We start from the raw sequence: 27,355 nt of genomic DNA, 5'->3' as shown, positions 1-27,355 counted from the left end.
GATATGTGCAGCAGGCAGATAGGAAAGGGTGTGACCGATCCTCACCTCAGTCTGCAGTAAAAGCATGTAACTCCCAGAACAAGGGCATTGACATGCTGTGATGTAAATGATATACCTATCAAAGTAGCATCAAGTCACCACACGCAACAGAAGATACTGAACAAAAAAGTCAGGGATCACAAATATTTTGGGGAGATATTCTTTCTTTGTAGTGACGGCTGAGCACGCAATTTCATAAAAATGCCCTGAAAAATATTCATGATCTTCAATTGTTTTTGTTCCATATACGTACAGTAGTGTGAATGAGGGTACAAGTTGTGCTGTAGACTTAGCTTACCTCCATGATGACTGCCAGGAGGCCATACCTGGAGGACACGAACACAACCCGCTCCTCAGTGAGGATGCTGGTGAAGATCTTGAGGATGTTGTCTATGGAGAAGGCAAGGAAGACGAGGTACAGGGGGATGTCGATGACTGGCGTGTCAGCCCAGTCAGAGGGGTACAGGATCATCTGCATCTGGAAGACCGGGAGCGTCAGGATCTGCAAGATGGGTGGTCTCATTATGTTCACTTCCACAGAAGAACAAGAGAGTGAAGACTGGTGTTTTGATAATATCACAGAACCCCAAAATAATAAAGGACAAGTTGGTATGATTCTAAAAGAAAAAACAATATTTCTAATATCAGGGTCTGTATGGTGTTCATGATGAAGCGAGATCAAAAAGACTGATGGTTTAACTATGTTAGGTCTAGAAGAAGAGGATTTAGATTCTTTCTAACCCACTCACTCACTTAATCACATATATTAGTGGAAAGGGGTTATTTGAAAGTCAATTTAAACTCATTTAAATCAGATCTTTGCTCTTGCTACCACTAAACAAAGATCCAGGGAAAGCCCACTTCGGGTCACGTCAGAATGACCTTTCGCAAACTTTGATCAGATCTATATGAAAAGACCAACAAGATGTTGACGTTAGCCAAACAGCAAGCAGGTTTCTTGAGCAATACGGCACTAGTTTCAAACTGGCGACTTCCATTCCAGACTTCACTTAGAAAAATATTTTTTTTACTAATTTCTCTATCCAAAATTTGAAAACTGAACGAAAGAACATTCTGGAATGTCTAATAGATGGCCTAGATTGTATGGCAGTAGTGTCATGGTCTAAGCAGAGCCTCTTCTGTTCATTGAAGTGTGAGATAGATGACGATTTTGACAGAATCAGATGTACAGCCCATAATTGTCGTATGGAATATACATATTAACCTCTTCAAGGATGCATGACACATTTCAAATGTCACTTTCCTGAGCTGGTAAGCAACACTCTGGTTGGTTGGATGGAAGGTCGTTCTGACGTGACCCTAACGCGATGTCCTCAGATCTTTGTTTAGCTTCAGCGAGCCCTAAGATCTGATTATAATGAGATTGTCTGAAAGTGGACATGTCTTCTTGACTCACCAGGGGGATTCACATCGGAATTGTTCTCCAGGAACAAATGCATGTAAATGAGGTGACGTAATAAATGGGTGGTCAGGCTTTGGTGACACTGTATCAGTGTACCCCACCGGCATGGATTGTTGCTCATAATATCAATCACTGTTTTGTCTGGCACAGACTTGATTATTTACAGACGATCGTCACATAGCCGGAGTTCTGCATTTAATGACAAACAAACAAACGAAGAAACAAACTCACCACAGAGACATTTCCAGGTGGAGGAACGGGGGTCAGCGTGAGGATGTAGGTGAACTCCTTCATATAGGAAAACATTCCTTCTGTTTCACGCTCTATATTATCCACCATACTGAAAAAAAACAGCAGTTGGATAACATGGCAGTTCCTCCTGCACTTATTCTATACAACGTCATTGCTATTTTTATCAAATGTGGTGCTCTTTATGAGTTATTAAAATTGGTAACCCTTCTAATAATCCAAGACATACATGAACGAACAACTTTTGCTGAGCAATACATGATCTCATTCATACACACACATGACATTCTGGCCTATACTTCAATTACATTCATAAGGCCACACTTACATATTTTATGTTGCATGGATTTATTCCAGTTTTTCCACATAAGGTTGGGTTGAAATAAAAATGAAAATAAATGTCAATTATTTATTTACTTATCATGTTTATATGAAATTCATTCTGCCAGGGAGTTGAAACTGCAGATGGCCTCTAGAATCACTTATACAGTAGACATGGAATTTATATAAAATTATAACATTTTATAATGTATAAGAGGATCTATATTACTAGCGGGAGAAATAATAATAATAATGATGATGATGATGATGATGATGATGATGATACAAAAAATAATATTAATAAAAATAATATTATAATAATAAAAAAAAAGTTTAATTCATTTCTTAGACCAACTGCTTTTCAGATGGGGTGGTGGACCTGTGAAACAAAAAATAAAAAATTGTGTGGCCTAATGCACCAATTCATCCATCTGAAATTACCATGAGAGACATTCCTTCATGGAGTAGAAGTAGGGGTACTTCGAGATGAGGATGCAGCACTGTGGGAGATACGCTCGCGTCTTGCTGTTACTCAGGCATGTCTTCTTTGTCTCAAGACTCATGTTTAGATTCTCAGAATCTTCCTGAAAAAAAAACCACATGGATTTTCATTATAGTAGACAAAAACAAACAGATTTGAATCATTCAGATTATTTTACCATTATAAATGAGTGACCAAAGTTACCATACTTGGCATCTCGTTTTACACTTCGTCAAAGCTATAAAACACACCGCAGTGAATGAAGCAAGCTAACAACGATCAATAACATCCATAACAGGATTTTCAAACCAATACTGAGATATCATGTGTTCAAGGCAGAAGTGAGCAGGTAAAGGTTTGAGTCTCTACAGAAGAGCTGCTTCACCCTCCAATTGGTAATCATTTGGGGGAATCAGAGTTCTGAAAGTATAGACAGAGGAATGATGTTCCAGTATATTTATTCAGTATGTACAAGATGTGATGTATGATTCTGCTGAAGAGGGTAGATTGTATCGTCACCTGCGCTGATGAGCCTCTGTCTACTGCTGTGCCAGGACCAACAGACCGAACTGGTGAATGCCTTGAACATCGGTGACAGAGATGTCACATTAATAGTGGAGTTTCCTGTCACTTAAGTGAGTGAGTGAGTATGGTTTTACGCCGCTTTTAGCAATATTCCAGCAATATCACGGCGGGGGACACCAGAAATGGGTTTCACACATTGTACCCATGTCGGGAATCGAACCCGGGTCTTCGGCGTGACGAGCGAACGCTTTAACCACTAGGCTACCCGACCGCCCCCCTGTCACTTAAGGACCAGAGCCCTGCCACCTAAAGATCTACGAGGTGAGCCCCCCAGCCTACAGCGATGGCATTGATGAAAAAGTTACAGGTTGGGATGAATGGCTTCAAAGAGCATCCGTCGCAGACAGTCAATCTCTGTAGCCACCACTGGAGATGCTGATGTAGTGACAAAAGGAACCTGACAGTTGTCATCTTGGAGGTAGGGCAGTAAAGTAGTCAGAGTTGGGTGAGTGCTTGTGCCGACTTCAAGAGACCTAGCAGCTGCTGCTATTGGCTAATGGGTTAAGCCTATTTGAGTGCTAACAGCACTAAACATAGTATCTTTGACCATCTGTCCAGGGGATGAACATCTTGCACAGCTCGGGTTTGAAGAGAGCTCCTATAAACTGAAAATGCTGAGTGGGAGTTGCCTTGGAATTCGTTAAATTGATGAGCCTGGCTGTAAAAGTAGCTTCTGTGTGAACTGTAAGTGCTTCACTGATGTGCAGGAACTGTGTGATCGGCTTCGCAAAATGGGTGAAAAGCAACATGGGCATAGTAATTATTCCAAACAAGAGCACCTTCCATTGGTAGTGAAGGTCATGGAAAATGAACTGGACTTGGAAGGCAACTTTATGATGGATGTAGGTAAGGGTTGACTACTTGGAGGATCATCCTAGTAAGCACATACACGGGTTGGAGTATGCAATGTTGATCTGCTTCAGGACCGTTGATCCTGACATTTATCAACAGGACAGATGCCCCGAGGGTGTGAGGAATGTCGATGTCTATGTTGGTGTCACTCCATTGCAGCTGGTAGTGTATATCGGTACTAGTCTGACAAAGGGTGGGAATTCGGTTATGGCAGGTATCAATGACTATCTGCGAAATGGCTAGGAGATGTATAAGGATAGAATAGTACATGTCGATACTAATCCATTGGGCAAAGGTATCAATGCCAGTCCCAGCTGAGATGTCGATTCCTGTAGTCGATATGTCAATGTCGATCTTGAGATGTCGAGATGTATGTTGCTGCGAATCCGAATCCAATGATCGAGATCTATCCTTGAGTCGATAGTGGTCCAAATGTTGACAGCCTGAAGATTCGGGTCAACCTCACACTTGAGTGTAGAAGTGATCACAAAGTCGATATCAAATCGTCAGTGTTGATCCCTCTGACATTGTTTATCTCTCTGTGACTGCTCAGACTGCTTGGATTGATGTCGCTTCTTAAAAGGATGTTTTTTATCAATCTCAGAAGAGTGGGTTCGATCTCGGATCTTCTGTCCTTGTGGTGACAGGAGGTAGAGAATGATACATCATCGACTTCCTCAGGTGGTGGCTCTTGCAGAGGCGTCCGGGATAATACTGTAGTCAGTGACGGGTCGGCAACTTCGGCAACCACCTGAACATCCCGTTGGGGAGAAAGGGATGACTGGCTGGGGGTCAGAAAACACAGGGAGGGTTGTCGGTAGCGATTGTCGAAACTACAAGGGGGCGAGGGGGGTTTGGTGCTTTCCTTGGTCAGTATGGTACGCTGATCTACCGCAGTAGGGCGAGTGTCCACCAGAGTATCAATTTGGACCAGTCGTCATCATAGTTTTTGTTGGTGCCTCCTCATGCAGGAAAGAATCGGAGTCAACATCATCTTCTACTGTGAGAGATGTGACAGTAGACGCAGGAGGTTGTTTGACGACTGCAACTTTGGGCTGAACGGCCGATTTAGTATCTCTATTCACCTTTTTCGATGAAGTGTCCCCTTATTAAGAATGCTGGTCGACCGTGTGTTTCTGACACTTGTGTATGTAATGTTGAAAAGCTTCCTCCAATAACTGGGAACATTGAGAGCAACAGTGAGATGGCTTGCAACGACCTCGGCAACCACAACATAGGTGTGCGGATCATATGATGTAAAACAACAACAACATTCTGTACAAGCCTGGCGTTCGCCTTTTTCCATTCCAATATTCTGCCGAAAAAATGATGTAGTTGTAGGAGGTTGTGTAATGCTGCTATGCACGGGATTACAATACCATGGTGATGCTGGGATGTGTTCGGGTGAAATGTTTTTTGAAGCTGGAAACTTTGTTTTAGCGCGTTTTAGATTGAAAGAAGAAGAAATGCATAGTTTGAGATAGGATAGTTTAAAAATTGACATCATAAGCATCAATCCACTAGTCGCCTCTTACGACGAGCGAGCCTTGTCCCTTGTTTCACTAATGTACATCAAGTCGTGTTACCTTCTCCAAGATATATGGCTTGTAGAAGGTGAGACATGTAGCAAAAGTCTTGTTGCCAAACAGATCCGTGAAGACAAGGAAATGGACAGAGTTTTCAGGCTTGTGTCTGTACACTTTGGCGTTTTCTGACGACAAAATAAGAATTGTCATTTAACTTTAACACTTTTTAAAGTATAACACTCAAAATAAGTTAAGGAACATATTACTGTAGTCATGGCATGGCATGGCATGGCATGACAGATTAACTATGGTAAATGAAAGAATCAGGCGTTCTTCCATTTCTTTTGAGTAGCATTACTTATAGTAAACAACACCATGATATCATTAGTCTGATCGCCAATCAATCACCATGGGTCACCACTTCCAGGCCATAAGAAAGAAATAACAACTATGCAAGTCTTAGAGGTTCTCTCTTTGGAGTGACTTGATCCATGCAATATAACAGTGAGTGAGTGAATGTGGTTTGATGCCGCTTTTAGCAATATTCCAGCAATATTACGGCGGGGAACACCAGACATGGGCTTCACACATTGTACCAATGTCGGGATTCGAAACCCGGGCCTTCGGCGTGACGAGGTAACGCTTTAACCACTAGGCTACCCGACCATCCCTGCAATATATTAAGAATTGTCTTGGTGGTTAAGTTTCATTCTGTCACAACAGAACCTTATCACTATGTCATTATATGCACTTTTTCAATTTAATGGGTATCACTTATTTTATTTTTATTAGAGACACATTAACATATAATTTTGTCTGTGTATGTGATATGACCTTGAGAAAGGTCAAATATTTTTAGTAGTTATTATGAATCAGTGAAAACATCTTCATCTTGCATCCATATAATCTGTTGCATACCCTGAGAAACAGCAGTTGCTAACATGGCTAAGGCCAACTTCTTATGGATATTTGTATGTAAATGCACATGATTGCATGTTCATAAATATTCAATTCTAGTGGCCACAAATAACAAATTCAATTCATGAATGGATACAGTTCTATTCACCGAATACGCGAGTGAATCGTAACAGCCCTTATATGCATCCTTAATTATGGGAAATTAAAATCTGGAAAAATATATCTGTCATATATAAACATTTCAGGCTGTAAGTATAAACAACAAAATTTATGATCTTTTAACTGTTGTTTTTCACCAAAATAATATTCTAATAAGAGCCCCCAATTTCTAATTTTGAGAGCGCCCTGGGCGCCTATTATGTCAAATACGGTAATTACTATTTTACCTGGAAAACAGAACACAGGAACAGAACGAATAACTTCTTCTGACAAGGGCAGGTTGGTCATTGTGACTGAGCGATAATTGACAGTATGAGTCCGTCGAAAGTGCCTCTTGAGAAGAGGAGTGTTGGTGGGACTGAAGCGACAAGTGCGATCCTCACGTACACTCTTGGAACGTGATGGGAGACTCAAGTGTTCTCCTGATCCGTCCAGTGAATTGCCTGTAGAACCACAAGTGACAGGAGGGTAGTTGGGATCCTCTTTCAGGAATGGCTGGAAGTGTGTGGCTTTACTTGAGGATACTGCAGCAATGACCTGTGGCTCATAGTCCTGGTGGAACAGGTTGATGAGGAGGCTGTCACTATTTTGCTGATATAAGACATTATAAAGTTACATTTTATGCTATCATGTCCATTATATACTGACATCAGACAGAAACACATTCCAAATATATATTGTAAATCTCAGTTATTTAAGCATATATATAAGCTCAGGCAAACTAACTGATTTACTTCAATGCTGTAAATATATTGAAGAGGCTATTGTATTACGTTCATCCCATTTGTAATACTTGTTTAATGTTGCACAATATGTATATTCTATATGTCAATATTTATTTGCACATGGGCCTGTGGCCTTTATACTGAATAAAGAAATTGAAATTGAAATAAGATGCCAGATATTAAAACATCACCGTAAAAAAATTTCATCTTTTCATCTCACAATATCTTTTCATTTCACTTTACTTTGTTTTTTAAAACAGAACTTTAAAGGTTTATTATGTGTGATTTTATTGCTGTATGTCAAGTTATTTACTGATATACCTTATTGTTTTTATTATCCTATTTTCCATACCAAATAATCCCTTATTTAAACATGTTAAATACTATTGCATGCAACAAAATATCTTAATTGCACATAATGTGGTCATCTTTAACATGTTTAAAGGCTCTTGGTTAAGTGTGGTGTATGTACATTAGGGCTGCAACAAATACACTATGAGGCAAATACGATTTGTATCATGAATATAGGGTAACGAATACGAATATTTATTCACGAATACAATAACAAGTCAGCAGTTGATGTATTATTTATGATATTCAGTGAAACAATAACAAAATAAATTATTTGACATGGTTTGTTAATTATTAATTTATTATACATTTATTTAACATTTATTTACTGCACTTATCCAGGTGCTAGTATCTGCTTAAATGTGACAGTGACCAGTGACTATAATATTGTCAAATTAAATATAAAAGAGTGTTGTCTTTGAAGAAATCTATGCACATAATATGTTCTTATGGATATTTTATGGGTCACGGTATGTAAATGCACATGACTGCATATTCATAAATATTCGATTCTAGTGTCCACGAATAACGAATTCAATTCATGAATGGATATGATTTGATTCACTGAATACGCGAGTGAATCGTAACAGCCCTAATGTACATAAAGCTCTTTTACACTAAAGAAACTGGTAATTATTTCACATGGACAAATAAATAATTACAACGCAATTTACTTATCTTGACCATGATCAACGTTGATCAACACAGAATGAATAAATGAACATCATCATGATCATGTTTAACATGTCTAAGGTCAGCTTCAAATTTGTATATTTTTGGGAAAACTCAACAACAACAAAAAGATTAAGTTATCAAGTACTTTGATTAGAACATCAAGTATATCCAAAATATGAATATTCTGGAGCTACATATTTTTGAAGAACATATTCACATAGACATACTTCTACATCTTTGTCCGCTGGAACGAGTCCTGTGTTTTCATCAATGCCAACAACGATCATCACTTCCACAAATCTATTGTAGAGGTTGTAGGCACAGCCGGTATCATCCATATCTTTAAGTGCAGCCATGTTTTATTTTTGCTGGCTGGTACCGTTATCGTCGAGGCTGATGTCACTCAGTGATAGAATCCTACTGTCAGATTCATGTTGTCTTTGAAACAATGTGTTGAGAAACAATTGCAGCAATGCATGAGCATCCCACGATCTTCTTCACATGCAACCTACTGGAAAAAAAATATTAAACATTTTATAATGCATGTTGATATAAAACTTGGTACCTAGTTTCGTTTTTGAAGACTATTATTATGACTACGATGACAGGACACATTAAACAATTATCAATGATCATAAATATAAGTTTTAAAGGAAATTCCTTTAAATTACTAACTATAATGAAATAGCTGTATATCGTTACACAATCATCAATGACAGTAGAACAGATCAATGGCTACGAGACATGAGTAGAGAAATGAAATTTGAATAAAATGAATAATCCCAAATTTATTTTTCAAAGTCGCTTTACTTGTCCAGCTACTTTGAACTGAAAAATTTTAATCTCAAGAGCTACTGTCGTTCTCCCCACTTTCAGTATGTGCTTCCCTGACACGTTTTGTATTTACAGTTGAGCTCAAGTATTCCTTTCAGCTTTGGCTTACCCTTGCACCCAGTCACGAGACTTGCATTAGAGTTATCTGCCCATGAATAAGCTTAATGCACTCATGAATGATTTCAATAATGTTTTCAAAATACGTGCTTCATAAACTACAGAACTATATTAGATCTGTTTAACACACTCTACAGAAATGAATATATGTCAATAATAAGTCGACAAAACAATAATAATACTAAATATTATTTAACAAGTACAGATCATCACGCTAGAAACAAAATGGCGGCAAAAATGAAACGACGGAAATTCTTGTGGTTGTTTGTTGTAACAATATCGATTTTGTTTGTGTTCCTGGTTCTGTACTTAAAGCATAAACTAGGTAAGGTATCAACGAAGTCACGTGCGTATAATGTGTTTAATCAGAGACAACAATATTGAAATGTTTGGGCTGTTAAACGCTGGTAATGCCAGTGCGACGAAACCCTCCCAAAAATCAATTTTCTTGTTGAGTGGTGCTAGAGGTATGTTCATGAAGAGTGTCAGCTTGATCACATGCACCTTTGATGATCAGCATCGTGGTTACATGCAATTGCACACCAGCGGCTCCAATATCCGCTGCAGCTTGGCATTTGTCGAGTGAACTGACATAAACACGACATGCACTTTGTCATGTTTGCAGAATAAATCCTTGGTATGCTGAATCGTTTACATTGTGATAAAAGAGAAAAATGCATGTTAACATTTTAGTTCAATAGATGATATGAACAGTTGTTAACTGGAGATTGGAACGCCACCCGACTTGCATAAACATGCTATATTCTGCTTAATGTCGCAATATTCGGCCGAACTAACCTGATGATATTTTACCGTGATTAAGCTGCCAAGTTTATAGTGCTGTATATTAGTTTTCACCACCCTAATTTAACTCCCGTGGTTTATAAAGGAGCACAAGGCTCGGGCTTCTGCCCCTGCTATCTAACACTGTTCACCGTGGCTCTTAAGCTGCCATGAGTTATTTTGTTGGCTTTTGTGGCTGTGTGTGACAACAGACTGGGCTACCGTCTGTAGTGACTTTGAGACATTTCTGTATTTCAGAGAGCTATTTAACACAGGTTCTATTATTATTTCTAAATTACAATGAGCATTGGATGGATGATGAGATGGATGAAATTGTTCCTGGTCCCTTTTCTGTATATCATACATTGATATTTGCATCTATCTTCAAACCTAAAATATGAAAAATAAACATACCATTTGACAGCTCCTAGGCCATTAAACGAAACTAGTGGTGTAACGATACATCTCACTATCGATTGATTGCGATTGCTTGTCTCACGATAGTACCCTATCGCTTGCAACATGAAACAATCGATACTATTGGCGATAGTTTCTCTACCTATCGATAGTTTTGATAGTTAATTTGTTTGGTACATTTACTTTCTTAAAAAACATAGAAACAACTCCTATGATCATCTAACCTTTGTCGTGCTTTCGTTTGGATTGCACTACTTTGTCTGCTTGATTTAGAGTTACCTACCTTAGCTACTCGTCGCTAGGCAACATTGACAAGATGGCGGACGCCACATGTCAGTTTGAAATTGTCGCCAATAAGGCAGGCAAATCGTGGGTATGGGACCATTTTGGCTTTGTCAAAACGAGACAGACAAGCAAAAAGTAAGTTGTATCTGTCAGATAATTCTAAAGTATTCAGGAAATACTACTAATCTGACCGACCACTTGACAAGACGGCACCCAGATATTTGTATTAAAATGTTTTTGAGAGATCAATTTGAACTTGTTTTCTTTTCATTTCTTGTTTTCTTTACAAATAGTATCAGAAAGTTATAATTATTTTGATGGTGTCAGTCAAAATGCTGAAACATATGCTGCTAAAAGCCTGCTATAATTGCAAGTGAAAACTATCGCAATAGTATCGCAATAGTAGGGCCACTATCGCAATAGTATCGCAATAGTTGTTTTAACTATCGCAATAGTATCGCAATAGTCAAAAATGCCTCAATAGTCACCTCTAAACGAAACCCCATTGTTTAACAGTAATATTCGTAACTATGTATTCATTGCTACATGTTGCTGTAGTACTTTGAAAGTTTGAGATATTGTTGGTTACTTGTGACCATCCACTCTTTTGTATGCCTAAAATGACACATGTGATCTTGATACTGATGAAAGTCACCTACAGCTTCTGTAGTATTTTGATATTTCAACATGTTCAATACATCGCTTGCAGAATTTATGGAAATTGAAAGATATGATTAGGAAATCCTATCTGACAATAACGCTGAGTATATTTTTTATGATCATGTAATGTAAATACATGAAATTTAAATAATAATTTTCTTCTATGAATATCATCATGATCATTGTCTATTTTCCTTTTTCATTAGCATTTTTAGATGTTGTGGACGAATGTTTAAACAAGATTAATTCTGGAATGAACTGTTTAAGTCAAAGTTTATTCTTAAAGTTCTATCTCCATCTACATACCAGACAAGGTCTGAAAAACAGTTATGTTGGGAAATGTCCGTGTGGGGAAATGCCTGAACCCCTTCTTGTTATGTGTGAACTATTAGGAAGCAGAATCTGCAATTTAACATGATACAATGTGAAGACAAACAATCATGACTAAAATGAGGAATTAACGTTTACTAAAACAAGGACATGAAGGATAGATTAGAGTCAACTTGAACTAGGTGGATGTATCACCATGGTAAAGAGATGCTGGTCCCACAACTGCAGGGTGTACCAGTTGAGGGCAAATACAAAAGATTCCTGTGTTTTCCAACTATTGTAAATTTTAAGAAGGAATGTTTTAACATGTGGTTAAATCATTTCCTTGGTAATGGTTTTGTGGTGAGTTCATATTTCAATTTGGTTTTAACATGTTTAAAGAAAATTACCTCAAATAAATTCCAGTCTCATCAAAATCAGATCTCAGTGATTGCTTTTTGTGTGGTAGCAAGCACTGTGATGTGATCTTAATGTGATTGTATAAATTCTTACAAGATTTTATTTTGGAGGCAGGAGTCTTGGTACATATAAATTTTGTTTGTACATAATTTATTTGTGCTTTCATGAAACGATGAATTGTATTCCAGGTCAGCTAGAATGCACAGCCAAAAAAGGCCCTCTACCTTTCCAGAAGTACCTCCTGATGCTGAAGAAGCTTATTTTCGGAACTGAGACAGAGGGCACTGACAAGAAATCACTGCTGTGTGGCAAAGACATTAATGAAGTGTGCATGCACATTCTCACAAGACAGTTACCTCAAGATGCCAAATACTATCTAGTAGAATTCTGGGAGAAGGATCCAGAGCTTCGTGAATTCGTATTTCGAATTCTGGTAGTGGTTGGATTAGTGTCCTTGACAATATTCTGCAACTTCTGCAGATGGATGACAGCAACTGAACTTCATTATGATGATGATTATGAAGAAAAGACAATCCAATCAAATCTCAATAAAAAAGCATCTGAGAACTCAAATTACAAGCCTTCAGCCAGCCAACGAATCTCAGATTTCAAGCAAGTTAATCATAATATATCACACTCTTTAGGGGACAGTTCAACGAGCTACCCATCAGCCAGGAGAGAGGAAGGGTGTCGGTCATGGAATGTGTGGAAGATTATGGGTGTCATATTGGCAGTCCTTACCATTCTGAGCATACCATGGGAGTTTATTAGACTTTATCAGAAAGAGGTATCTAAAAGGGCAGCGCAGGCATTGCAAGTAAGTTTTTTACTATGATTATTGTATATTAATGATGTTTTGTCAATATGTTGCCACAGTAACAATTTTGAGATCTTTTCTAAGTATATGTACAGAGGATGTGAAGTTAAACTTTCTTTTGGTGATCATATAGACATGTTCATGATGGTAGAACTGTGGGGCAGTCTTCTGTGGTGCTAATTAATAAATTTTCTTGTTCAGTGAGTGAGTTGGTTTTAACGTCGCTTTTAACAGTATTCCAGTTATATCATGGCGTGTCAGCTTAATGTGGGAGGAAAGCACAAAGTGATGCACGTCTTTACCGCTTCGGTGAAACCCATGAGCACGGATATGGTGCTGACAAACCTAGAAACATAATCAGGGCAAACCGGGATTCGAACCCACAATCAGGTTTCTGGCGTGTTCGAGGGATGCAACTCTGCACAGCGAAATCCAGCGCCTCAGACGATTGGGCCACGCATGCCCCCATTCTCTAGTCCAGAATGTAGACATCATATTATGATATTATAGAATAATGTATAGTCTTCAATCTTTTATTATTTGTATGACAAATGTGTATTAAAATATGTAAGAGAACAGCAGGAGAAAACATGCCATTTTGTAGAATTTTACCAATTCCACTGAGCCTGCAGGGTTACTGCCAGTACCTTTTTTTTGTTCTAATATGCTCAGCATGTGTGTCCATCTCTTAATCTCACTGTGCATTGGCTGCCTGATCATTCGTCTATCATTCTGTTGGCCTGGAGCATAACTCAGAATCTGTTTTACACAGTGAGTTAGTGAGCATGGTATTACGCCGCTTTTTGCAGTATTTCAGCAATATCACGGCGGGGGACACCAGAAATGGGCTTCACACATTGTACCCATGCTGGGAATCCAACAGGGTCTTCGGCGTGATGAGGTAACGCTTTAACCACTAGGCTACCCGACCGCCCCTGTTTTACACAGACTAATCTGCCATCTTTCTTGTGTGTTGTCTGTTGTCCATCACCCATTTGTCTTGTGTGTCTGTCTGCCTGCTAGCTTTCCACTTTCCACCAGGCTGAATGATGAACCAGATGCTTGAGCAGGATCTGTAGCATCATCATAAGCCTCCGAATTCCCCATGGTCATGATGGTGTGAGACATGGTAGAATCAACATTTTATTTGTTTATTTATTTGTTTGTTTGTTTGTTTGTTTGTTTGTTTGTTTGTTTGTTTGTTTGTTTATTTATTTATTTTGTGTGTGTATTTGGGAAGGGGGAGTGGAATTAAGTATGAGAGCTGAAAAGTAAAGGCTGTGTTACTTGGACTTGTTCATGCCATCAAAATCATTTGTTTTTGTGGAATAGTTGTATATAACACCTGGTGTCTTCTACTTCCATGTGATAAGTTAAACAAAAGGGTCGTCCCAATCTGGCTGTCAACTAGAAAATGATTTGAACAAGTCTCAGCGAGAATGTTTGTCAATACTACCCACCACATTTGTTGGTACATGTGGTACAGTAGAACATGGTCACAACAAACTATTTCAAAAGTCCTTATTGCTTTATTATATGTGACCAACCATGAGATCAGGGACCTTATGGGTGAAAAATCACATTTTGACTTCTTATATTTGAACACTACAGTATCTTAGGACCACAAAATACAATTCCTAAGCTTCAATTCATGTTTCTTACAGAGATACATGGCATCAAATATATGGATGCATTTTCTGCAAAGTCCCATTTTCAGACGTATAACTTTTTATGTAATGATTGCAGTATATAGATATGTTGTCTGATTAATTGAAAGTAGAAATGTATGATGAAATGTTTTGAAATAATGTTTTTATTACATTATGAACTAATGAAAGACAAATAAGATATTTTTGTACAGTTTCCACACATGGCAATTTATATGGAAGTAGTAGGGGGCACGGGTGGCCGAGTCGTCTAAGGCGCCACGATTTGCTGTGCAGAGTTGCGTCCCTTGGGCACACCAGAAACCTATGATTGTGGGTTCGAATCCTGGTTGGACCCCGATTATGTTTCTAGGTTTGTCAGCACCATACCCGTGCTACTGGGTTTCACCGAAGTGGTGAAGGTATGAGACCTGCATCACTTCAGACTTTCCTCCCACATTAAGCTGACACACCGTGATATAACTGGAATACTGTTAAAAGTGGCGTTAAACCCAACTCACTCACTAACTCACTTATATGGAAGTAAGCTGACGTCAATGTCAATTTAAATGACGTGACATCACAGTTGTATCCTAGCACCCATAAAGTCCCTTTTTCTCCCGGTAGGTCACATATATATTATCATGATTATATAGAATTTGCCTGAATAACAAATTCTGTATTATGAATTAACAGCTTTAGTGATTTTTCTTCCCAAACAGACTTAAAGCTCAATATGCATTTTCATGGGGAACAATCTGGTCAAACTCAATCAGAGTCAGTTAGCATCAACATTTTCAAAACTAACTGCAACCCTCTTGTACAGTAAACTAGGTTTATAACGAACAGCTTATAAGGAACTGATGGATATAACAAACTTTTTGTTGGGTCCTGGCCATTGCTGTATATTGTATCAAATGATATAAATGGCTATAATGAACATGCCTATTGACCTTTTTCACACTTTCGCCATCTTGGATCGAAAATGAGGCTTGGAGGGAACAGAGAGCATGTTGTGCATTTCACTGATGGACATTTCAAACAAAAAATGGTATCCTCTGTATCTAATACAGAAGATATTGCACAGCTGATAGAGAACAGAGAGAATGTTGTGCATATCACTGATCATGCTGATGGACATTTCAAACAAAAAATGGTATCCTCTGTATCTAATACAGAAGATATTGCACATTTTATCCTGAGGTCCAATTAAAATATGCCTGTAATACACTGGAATTCGCATTTTGCTGTAAGGATCCCGGAAGTGAATCGAAAGATGCATTTCGAGATACGTATTTCAGAAATAGGTTGTTTTATCATAACCTCTTTGGCATATGGGTACAATGTGATAGTATATTCAATGACAGAAGTTTTGTATCGTAAATGAACTGCATAGCATGAAACACGTCCGTGTATTAGTCAATGCGTGGCTTGGCGAACTCGAGATCGTCGATCATGTTTATTTCACGTTTCATAGTGGTGTTTGCTGCACCACGCACTATCGTTTTGCCATGAGTCCAGTTGACATAAGACACTTTTTCTGCTATGATTTTAATCTAAACATATTACGATGTAAATGAGATTAGTTCACAAAATAACCTGTGTGTCAAAATAAATATTCAAAAGGGGTGATAACTCTATTCATTGTGTACAATGACACTATTGACAGATAATACTTTAAAAACCCACTTATTTAACCAATTATTACCGATTAAGATTGCACCGTGCACGGCAAAAGTAATAATGTGTGGAATGTTTAAAATAAATTAAAATGAAACTTAAAATTAATAAATATAAATATTGCATGAAATAGAAGAAATAGAAAAATTGATACAAACACCAACTTCTTGAACACCCTGACCTAATCCTGTATGATGATAGGTAATTGTATACCTAAAGAAAGCTACTAATACATTTATCCTGAATAGTTTGAAAATGTCTTGTTCAGATATGAGTACAGATAAAATAACAAAAGATGAAAAGGAATCAACTTCAATTGGTGCTCAAGCCAAGATAAAATAAATGTACTGGTACAAATTATGTTGATGGAACAATCTGAGTTTCTCATTTTTAACAAAGAAAAACAAACCGAAATTTTCATGTCTTTATTTCTCACAATATAAGCTTGTTTTTCGTCCACTTCAGTTATTCAGACTTTTCAAAACTTATCATGGACCGGTGTCTTTGTCAGTCAAAAGCACCTAATTAAATTTCAGGAGTAAATAATTTTCTTGCTTGTAAACAAATGGTACAATGTGTTTTTTTAGTGTCTGATAAATATTGGCCAGGTTGTTTAGTGAGTGAATAAGGCTTATCACTTCCCTGTCCTATTTAAGTGAAATGTGACAGGAAGCACAAGTGTGTTACTGTCAGCAGACACCCATCAACAGATACTAGTACTTCATTGTGTTGACTCTCTGGACTCAAAGCCTGAAATGACCCGTGAAGATTCCGGGGTAGAATAGGTCTTCAGCAACCCATGCTTGCCGTAAAAGGCGACTATAATTGTCGTAAAAGGCGATTAACGGGATCGGGTGGTCAGGCTCGCTGACTTGGTTGATACATGTCATCGGTCCCAATTGCATGGATCGATGCTCATGATATTAATCACTGGATTGTCTGGTCCAGACTCGATTATTTACAGACCGCCGTCATATAGCTGGAATATTGCTGAGTGCGGCGTTAAACAACAAACCAACAAACCAACCAACCAACCAAAGCCTGAAATAAATAATTCAATAATATTGTAATAATATTTCTACTTCTATAACCTGATAACATTTTTTATAAACAATGCATATTCACCTTCTCTCAAAATATTGCTTATGTAGAGAACAACATTCTTCTGATATAGAGAAAATGAAGGAAACTTAATCACAGTGTCAACATTGCATACTACTTGAGAACAATCTTGAGGCATCAATTCATCTGATATGTCTAAAACTCAAACAGTATATTCTGTGTAAACAGTAAACACAACAGATGCATCAATTTAATGACTCTTTATATCAATGTCACACAGAAATTCACTCGTTTTAATGAAACGGGTTTTAATATTTGTATTATGTATCAGGTATTTAATCATGAAATACTTTGTTTAGTCTGACCATGCTGAAAACATACTTTTGCTAGAGTGAAATAAATAAGATTATCAGGTGAAATATCACGTTTTTGTCACACCTACAGTCAGTCTGCCTCATTGACACTATGGTTTTCTGAGTCAGGTCATGAAGATTACAAAGAAAATATAAGACTTGTATTTTGTTTTTTCAAATGAAATGTTTATCTCATCTTGTGGTTTACTAAAGTTAATATTTTGACTTGTGTCTGTGCCACTCATGAAAATATTGACTTTGTCAGATCACAAGATGAGTTAAATTCATGCAATCATCGTTATTTGACAAGGAAAACAAATTTCCTCTGTGTAATTTTTAATTTTTTTATTTCTTGTCTTGATTGAATTATCAAAATGATCACACCACTTGACTTGATTGAATAAACTAAAGTTCTAAAGATTGTTAACAATAGCAAAATATTACATCACCACAATATATTATTATAATTATTGCACACTGATACAGTATGCACAACTATCAACTTATATATAAATTGATATGATTGATATTCAAATATACATCACATGGCAATTGCTTGCACAAAAGAAATTATTTTGTTTTAAAAGTTTCAAAACATGTTTGTGGACATAAAACCAGATGGGTTTCACAATTAAACAAAGGGAATAAATGAGTTATGATTGCAATATGTTTGGGAATTAAAAATAATTCTGTTTATACTTTTAAGTTTACAATTGAAATCACAGCAGAAGGGCCAGACTCACTTGCTAAATTTATATCAATAAGGAGACCAGATAACAGTAGAATAGTTTGTCAATGACAAGAATAATGTTCAATAATTACGATAAATGTACTGTTGCCGTGATAGTACTGGAATGGTTAAATTGTCACAGTTTGTCCCGATTGCTTGCTTTGTTGACCAAAAAATGAAAAAATATGTACATAGGAGAAAATCGCTGTCAAAAACAGAACATTTTGCTCGATTTTTGCACATTTTTCTCCCAATTTGACCGTTTATTATTTTTCTTATGACATTTTTTTCATGTCATTCGATAACTAGTGGAATGATCAATAACTGTACTTAATTTTGTTTTATTATTTTCACAAATAACGCCTGTAGAGACATTTTTGTGCAACATGCAGAAATCCATGGTCCACTGACAGGCCGTCACGCATACGAGTGACCCCTCTCAGGTGGTCACTTGTACGCGAGACGGGAGAGCCGTCTCGCGTACACGTTACGTCCTCTACTGTTGACATCTCCATGTGTTTCATGTGCTCTCCAGCCTTCACCTTCTGCTCTCCAAGCCTCGCTTTCAAACCGGAAGTAGTGTAGTGTGAAAAAGGTCAATAACGAAGTAATGGCTTTTGCAAACTCACTTTGTGGTCCATTGGGTACTCTATCAATTTTTACCCTGAAGATCCGGGGTAGAATAGGTCTTCAGCAACCCAGGCCACTATGCTTGTCGTAAAAGGCTTGAATATTTACAGACCGCCGCCCTTTAGCTGGAATATTGCTGAGTGCAGCGTAAAACAGCAAACAGACTAATAGATGAACTGTGTGATACTGAAATCAGACTGGATGTATGTGTTTGCTTGCAGGGGTCGCCACCTGAATGTTTTCCAAGTGACATGTCAGTCTTTCAGAGTCTCAGGCTTTGGGTGAAAAGCCACTTCTCCTGGGACAAAAGCACTGATCCGTGTGAGAAGTATTACTACACTATGCTGGTGGATCCGCTGTGGGAGCTCACTCCTCTACTGGTAAGTCACTTTACTAGACCTACTGAGGGATCTCACTCCCCTCATGGTTAGTCACTTTACTGGACCCACTGTGGCATCTCACTCCCCTCATGGTTAGTCACTTTACTGGACCCACTGTGGGAGCTCACTCCTCTCATGGTTAGTCACTTTACTGGACTCATTGTGGAAGCTCACTCCTCTCATGGTTAGTCACTTTACTGGACTCATTGTGGAAGCTCACTCCTCTCATGGTAAGTCACTTTACTGGACTCATTGTGGGAGCTCACTCCTCTCATGGTAAGTCACTTTGCTGGACCCACTGTGCGAGCTCACTCCTCTCATGGTAAGTCCCTTTACTGGACCCACTGTGGTAGCGCATTCCTCTACTGGTAAGTCCCTTTACTGGACCCACTGTTGGAACTCACTCCTCTCATGGTTAGTCACTTGACTAGACCCACTGTGGGAGCTCACTCCCCTCATGGTAAGTCAATTCACTAGACCCACTGTGGGAGCTCACTCCTCTCATGGTTAGTCACTTTACTAGACCCACTGTGGGAGCTCACTCCTCTCATGGTAAGTCCCTTTACTGGACCCATTGTGGGAGCTCACTCCTCTCGTGGTTAGTCACTTAACTGGACCCACTGTGGGAGCTCACTCCCCTCATGATAAGTGACTTTACTAGACCCACTGTGCGAGCTCACCCCTTTCATGGTAAGTCACTTTACTAGACCTACTGAGGGATCTCACTCCTCTCATGGTAAGTCCCTTTACTGGACCCACTGTGGGAGCTAACTCCTCTCATGGTTAGTCACTTTACTGGACCCACTGTTGGAGCTCACTCCTCTCATGATAAGTCACTTTACTAGACCCACTGTGGGAGCTCACCCCTTTCATGGTAAGTCACTTTACTAGACCTACTGAGGGATCTCACTCCTCTCATGGTAAGTCCCTTTACTGGACCCATTGTGGGAGCTCAATCCTCTCATGGTTAGTCACTTTACTGGACCCACTGTTGGAGCTCACTCCTCTCATGATGTCACTTTTCTAGACCCACTGTACGAGCTCACCCCTTTCATGGTAAGTCACTTTACTAGACCCACTGTGGGAGCTCACTCCTCTCATGGTAAGTCCCTTTACTGGACCCATTGTGGGAGCTCACTCCTCTCGTGGTTAGTCACTTAACTGGACCCACTGTGGGAGCTCACTCCCCTCATGATAAGTGACTTTACTAGACCCACTGTGCGAGCTCACCCCTTTCATGGTAAGTCACTTTACTAGACCTACTGAGGGATCTCACTCCTCTCATGGTAAGTCCCTTTACTGGACCCACTGTGGGAGCTAACTCCTCTCATGGTTAGTCACTTTACTGGACCCACTGTTGGAGCTCACTCCTCTCATGATGTCACTTTACTAGACCCACTGTACGAGCTCACCCCTTTCATGGTAAGTCACTTTACTGGACCCACTGTGGGAGCTTAATCCTCTCACGGTAAATCACTTTACTAGACCCACTGTGGGAGCTTAATCCTCTCATTGTAAGTCACTTTACTAGACCCACTGTGGGAGCTCACTCCTCTCATGGTTAGTCACTTCACTAGACACACTGTGGGAGCTCACTCCCCTCATGGTTAGTCACTTCACTGGACCCACTGTGGGAGCTCACTCCTCTCATGGTAAGTCACTTTTTTAGACCCACTGTGCGAGCTCACCCCTTTCATGGTAAGTCACTTTACTTGACCCACTGTGGGAGCTCACTCCTCTCATGGTTAGTCCCTTTACTGGACCCACTGTGGGAGCTCACTCCTCTCATGGTTAGTCACTTTACTAGACCCACTGTGGGAGCTCACTCCTCTTCTGGTAAGTCCCTTTACTGGACCCACTGTGGGAGCTCACTCCTCTCATGGTAAGTCCCTTTACTGGACCCACTGTGGGAGCTCATTCCTTTACTGGTAAGTCCCTTTACTGGACCCACTGTTGGAACTCACTCCTCTCATGGTTAGTCACTTCACTAGACACACTGTGGGAGCTCACTCCCCTCATGGTTAGTCACTTTACTGGACCCAATGTGGGAGCTCACTCCTCTCATGATAAGTCACTTTACTAGACCCACTGTTGGAGCTCACCCCTTTCATGGTAAGTCACTTTACTAGACCTACTGAGGGATCTCACTCCTCTCATGGTAAGTCACTTGACTGGACCCACTGTGGGAGCTCACTCCTCTCATGGTTAGTCACTTGACTGGACCCACTGTGGGAGCTCACTCCTCTCATGGTAAGTCACTTTACTAGACCCACTGTGGGAGCTCACTCCTCTCATGGTAAGTCACTTTACTGGACCCACTGTGGGAGCTCACTCCTCTCATGATAAGTCACTTTTCTAGACCCACTGTGCGAGGTCACCCCTTACATGGTAAGTCACTTTACTAGACCTACTGAGGGATCTCACTCCTCTCATGGTAAGTCACTTGACTAGACCCACTGTGGGAGCTCACTCCTCTCATGGTAAGTCACTTTTCTAGACCCACTGTGCGAGGTCACCCCTTTCATGGTAAGTCACTTTACTAGACCCATTGTGGGAGCTCACTCCTCTCATGGTATGTCCCTTTACTGGACCCACTGTGGGAGCTCATTCCTTTACTGGTAAGTCCCTTTACTGGACCCACTGTTGGAACTCACTCCTCTCATGGTTAGTCACTTCACTAGACACACTGTGGGAGCTCACTCCCCTCATGGTTAGTCACTTTATTGGACCCAATGTGGGAGCTCACTCCTCTCATGATAAGTCACTTTACTAGACCCACTGTTGGAGCTCACCCCTTTCATGGTAAGTCACTTTACTAGACCTACTGAGGGATCTCACTCCTCTCATGGTAAGTCACTTGACTGGACCCACTGTGGGAGCTCACTCCTCTCATGGTTAGTCACTTGACTGGACACACTGTGGGAGCTCACTCCTCTCATGGTAAGTCACTTGACTGGACCCACTGTGGGAGCTCACTCCTCTCATGGTAAGTCACTTTACTAGACCCACTGTGGGAGCTCACTCCTCTCATGGTAAGTCACTTGACTGGACCCACTGTGGGAGCTCACTCCTCTCATGGTAAGTCACTTTACTAGACCCACTGTGGGAGCTCACTCCTCTCATGGTAAGTCACTTTACTGGACCCACTGTGGGAGCTCACTCCTCTCATGATAAGTCACTTTTCTAGACCCACTGTGCGAGGTCACCCCTTTCATGGTAAGTCACTTTACTAGACCTACTGAGGGATCTCACTCCTCTCATGGTAAGTCACTTGACTAGACCCACTGTGGGAGCTCACTCCTCTCATGGTAAGTCACTTTTCTAGACCCACTGTGCGAGGTCACCCCTTTCATGGTAAGTCACTTTACTAGACCCATTGTGGGAGCTCACTCCTCTCATGGTAAGTCACTTTACTAGACCTACTGAGGGATCTCACTCCTCTCATGGTAAGTCACTTTACTAGACCCACTGTGCGAGGTCACCCCTTTCATGGTAAGTCACTTTACTAGACCTACTGAGGGATCTCACTCCTCTCATGGTAAGTCACTTCACTAGATCCACTGTGGGAGCTCACTCCTCTCATGGTAAGTCACTTTACTGGACCCACTGTGGGAGCTCACTCCTCTCATGGTTAGTCACTTTACTAGACCCACTGTGGGAGCTCACTCCTCTCATGGTAAGTCACTTTACTGGACCCACTGTGGGAGCTCACTCCTCTCATGGTAAGTCACTTTACTAGACCCACTGTGGGAGCTCACTCCTCTCATGGTAAGTCACTTTTCTAGACCCACTGTGCGAGGTCACCCCTTTCATGGTAAGTCACTTTACTGGACCCACTGTGGGAGCTCACTCCTCTCATGGTAAGTCACTTTACTAGACCCACTGTGGGAGCTCACTCCTCTCATGGTAAGTCACTTTACTAGACCTACTGAGGGATCTCACTCCTCTCATGGTAAGTCACTTGACTAGACCCACTGTGGGAGCTCACTCCTCTCATGGTAAGTCACTTTACTAGACCCACTGTGGGAGCTCACTCCTCTCATGGTAAGTCACTTTACTAGACCTACTGAGGGATCTCACTCCTCTCATGGTAAGTCACTTGACTAGACCCCCTGAGATGGCTCACTCTTCTCATGGTAAGTCACTTTACTAGACCCACTGTGGGAGCTCACTCCTCTCATGGTAAGTCACTTTACTGGACCCATTGTGGGAGCTCACTCCTCTCATGGTTAGTCACTTTACTGGACCCACTGTTGGAGCTCACTCCTCTCATGATAAGTCACTTTACTAGACCCACTGTGCGAGGTCACCCCTTTCATGGTAAGTCACTTTACTAGACCCATTGTGGGAGCTCACTCCTCTCATGGTAAGTCACTTTACTGGACCCACTGTTGGAGCTCACTCCTCTCATGGTAAGTCACTTTACTAGACCCACTGTGCGAGGTCACCCCTTTCATGGTAAGTCACTTTACTGGACCCATTGTGGGAGCTCACTCCTCTCATGGTAAGTCACTTTACTGGACCCACTGTGGGAGCTCATTCTTCTCATGGTAAGTCACTTTACTGGACCCACTGTGGGAGCTCATTCTTCTCATGGTAAGTCACTTGACTAGACCCCCTGTGATGGCTCACTCTTCTCATGGTAAGTCACTTTACTAGACCCATTGTGGGAGCTCACTCCTCTCATGGTAAGTCACTTTACTGGACCCACTGTGGAAGCTCACTCCTCTCATGGTAAGTCACTTTACTAGACCTACTGAGGGATCTCACTCCTCTCATGGTAAGTCACTTGACTAGACCCCCTGAGATGGCTCACTCTTCTCATGGTAAGTCACTTTACTGGACCCATTGTGGGAGCTCACTCCTCTCATGGTTAGTCACTTTACTAGACCCACTGTTGGAGCTCACTCCTCACATGATAAGTCACTTTACTAGACCCACTGTGCGAGGTCACCCCTTTCATGGTAAGTCACATTACTAGACCTACTGAGGGATCTCACTCCTCTCATGGTAAGTCACTTTACTGGACCCACTGTGGGAGCTCATTCTTCTCATGGTAAGTCACTTGACTAGACCCCCTGTGATGGCTCACTCTTCTCATGGTAAGTCACTTCACTAGACCCACTGTGGGAGGTCACTCCTCTCATGGTTAGTCACTTTACTAGACCCACTGTGCGAGGTCACCCCTTTCATGGTAAGTCACTTTACTAGACCCATTGTGGGAGCTCACTCCTCTCATGGTAAGTCACTTTACTGGACCCACTGTGGAAGCTCACTCCTCTCATGGTAAGTCACTTTACTAGACCTACTGAGGGATCTCACTCCTCTCATGGTAAGTCACTTGACTAGACCCCCTGAGATGGCTCACTCTTCTCATGGTAAGTCACTTTACTGGACCCACTGTGGGAGCTCACTCTTCTCATGGTAAGTCACTTGACTAGACCCCCTGAGATGGCTCACTCTTCTCATGGTAAGTCACTTCACTAGACCCACTGTGGGAGCTCACTCCTCTCATGGTTAGTCACTTTACTGGACCCATTGTGGGAGCTCACTCCTCTCATGGTAATCACTTTACTGGACCCACTGTTGGAGCTTATACCTCTCATGATAAGTCACTTTACTAGACCCACTGTGCGAGGTCACCCCTTTCATGGTAAGTCACTTTACTAGACCCATTGTGGGAGCTCACTCCTCTCATGGTAAGTCACTTTACTGGACCCATTGTGGGAGCTCACTCCTCTCATGGTTAGTCACTTTACTAGACCCACTGTGGGAGCTCACTCCTCTCATGGTAAGTCCCTTGACTGGACCCACTGACCCAATGCAAAACATATACTTATATGAATATCACTAATGTTTTGTTCAGATTTATGAGGTACTTTATTTGCCAGTCCAAAGGGAGTGGCAGTCGTATGAATTACTGGTCCCAGCCTAATTTTACCGGTAATTACCAGGGGACCACAGGTTTTATATTCCCAGTTTTTATACATTTGTTTTAGGTTCTGTCATCAGCTCTGACAAGGTGTATACTTCATCCAATAGAGAAGCTCTCATCTGGACTAGGTCGCAGCTTTCGCGTGTTCTTCGCCGAGATTCCTGCCCAGTGGCAGCCCATCATCATGGTCCTCCTCCTGCTCCTGGCTCTGGTGCTGCTGCTCCTGGTCTTCAGCTACCGAATCTCCATACCACTACTCTTCAGAGTGGAACCCAAGACTCCTGTGCAGGACAAGCTACCCCTGCCGCCTAGGATGGAACTTTTATCAAATGCCCATGGCCATTGTGATCATCCAGGTCATGTGCATCATGTGCCAGACAGACGCAGCACACTCAAAGGCATCCCGATGAAGACCAAAGGGCGCAGGCTGAGACTTGCCTCCTGGGATAACGAGCGTGATTAGCATCACTCCACATTAGTTCAGGGATTTATCTGGGTGTATTTATTTGTGTGTCCTGTGGATTCTCAGGAACATGTCACAAGGATGAATATGAGGGGCCAAGGGTTTTCAATGTGACATACACTACTCTTCATTTTTCCAAGTGTTAGAAAGATTTCCTAGCACTGCATGATACGAAGCATTGCACTGATGGAAGGTCTCGACAGAATTGAAGTTGTAAGAAAACGGAAGACTGCAAAAATGGTGAAAATATACAATTTATGAAGACTTTCGGTAGAACAAAAAACATAAATTACACTTTGCGAGGGGAGGTCATTTTGCGAAAACAAGGACCTGACTGGATCTCGGCCTGCAGCGTCAGTCCAGACAGATTACCTCACAATGTGGTGTCCTTGTTTTTGCTAAGAGTATTTACTGTTATTTGTATGCTGTTCAGTTTGTGGTGACTATTCATTTAGTATTCCCAACATGATATTTGGATACAAATATGTGACAGGTACTGCATGCATTGTCACTTTGGCCATGTTACAAAAGAAATTAGATCATATGTGTTAATGACTTTGTTTCAAGTGTAACATATCACCCAGTGATGTAGCAATTCATTACAAAACAAATCATGTTTATTACACCTTTCTTGTTGTGAAAAGTAGCTAGTGATTATTAAAGAAACATGTCACCTTTCTTTTGAGAAATATGCTGAAACAATGAAAACTTTATCTCGAAAACGGAAAAGATGAGTTTTTGTGCTGAAGTCCAACTCCAAACACATGGAATGAGAGTCAAATCCATACGAAAAGAATTGTCGTTACCTCATGCCTAATTACCCGGAACAACTTAACTTGATTTTCGTGGCTATTTTGACAAATATTACAAAAAAATCGAGTGCGTATTTTCAAAGTGTGTCAGTGTAGGTTTTAGGGATGGGTTAATAAGGTATCATGAAACTGATGAAACTGCCCCTTGATAACCTGTCCCTGTAAACCTGCCCAGCCCTTCCCACCACCTGATAACACAACACAGGACAAGTATCTCAGGAAACAATATTTCATCATAAGTTTTATGCAAATATTTTCAAACTATCTAGCTCCAACTCAATCTATTTAAAGGTACCGTATTCGACGTTGTAAGCGCCCACCTCTAATAAGTGCCCATGGCGACATTTGCTAAGATATTGGCTAGTGAACAATCCCAACTATCACCCCTTCCGACTGATCAATGTACACAGGACTTATTTATTCTTGTATAATACGCACTCGTGTGTTATATGCACCCTTAGTTATGGGCAATTAAATTCTTGAAAAATATATCTGTTGTACATAAACATTTCAGGCTGTCAGCATAAACCATGGAATTTTTCTTTTAACTGTGTATTTTTCACCAAAATAATATTTTAATAAGAGCTCCCTATTTCTAATTTTGAGAGCCCTGGGCGCTTATTACATCGAATACGGTATTTAAATTCCTAGATTCTTAACATAGACATGTATAGTCAAACCCTGTTGGCTCGGACTCCTGGGGGACCAGATAAATAGT

The 27,355-nt window shown here is 40.5% G+C and overlaps 2 protein-coding genes across 3 annotated transcripts in view; one reads left to right on the top strand and one right to left on the bottom strand.

Moving 5' to 3' along the window:
- Positions 1-9,279, bottom strand: part of LOC124110935 (DENN domain-containing protein 3-like) — a 49,745-nt gene extending 40,466 nt beyond the window's left edge. The window contains exons 1-7 of one of the 2 annotated variants that reach the window (XM_046470421.2): positions 9,248-9,279; positions 8,532-8,815; positions 6,781-7,144; positions 5,537-5,661; positions 2,474-2,616; positions 1,694-1,802; positions 338-541 (exon numbers count right to left, since the gene is read on the bottom strand). In XM_046470421.2, coding sequence (XP_046326377.2) covers positions 338-541; positions 1,694-1,802; positions 2,474-2,616; positions 5,537-5,661; positions 6,781-7,144; positions 8,532-8,660 — 1,074 coding nt within the window. In that variant the 5' untranslated portion in view covers positions 8,661-8,815; positions 9,248-9,279. Of the gene's footprint in view, positions 1-337; positions 542-1,693; positions 1,803-2,473; positions 2,617-5,536; positions 5,662-6,780; positions 7,145-8,531; positions 8,816-9,211 lie in introns of both variants that reach the window. The other variant, XM_046470422.2, reaches the window with a different exon arrangement.
- Positions 9,280-9,480: 201 nt separating this feature from the next.
- LOC124110934 (chloride channel CLIC-like protein 1) lies at positions 9,481-26,150 on the top strand. The gene is made up of 4 exons (XM_046470420.2): positions 9,481-9,580; positions 12,318-12,946; positions 19,269-19,427; positions 25,427-26,150. Exons 1-4 carry the CDS (start codon positions 9,481-9,483, stop codon positions 25,823-25,825), a joined length of 1,287 nt encoding a protein of 428 aa, XP_046326376.2. The 3' UTR covers positions 25,826-26,150.
- The last annotated feature ends 1,205 nt before the right edge of the window (positions 26,151-27,355 follow it).

The sequence above is a fragment of the Haliotis rufescens genome, unplaced genomic scaffold (assembly GCF_023055435.1).
Source record: "Haliotis rufescens isolate VD_foot unplaced genomic scaffold, xgHalRufe1.0.p SCAF_1, whole genome shotgun sequence".
Classification (NCBI taxonomy): domain Eukaryota; kingdom Metazoa; phylum Mollusca; class Gastropoda; order Lepetellida; family Haliotidae; genus Haliotis; species Haliotis rufescens.
This window is presented reverse-complemented; position numbering and strand designations above follow the sequence as displayed.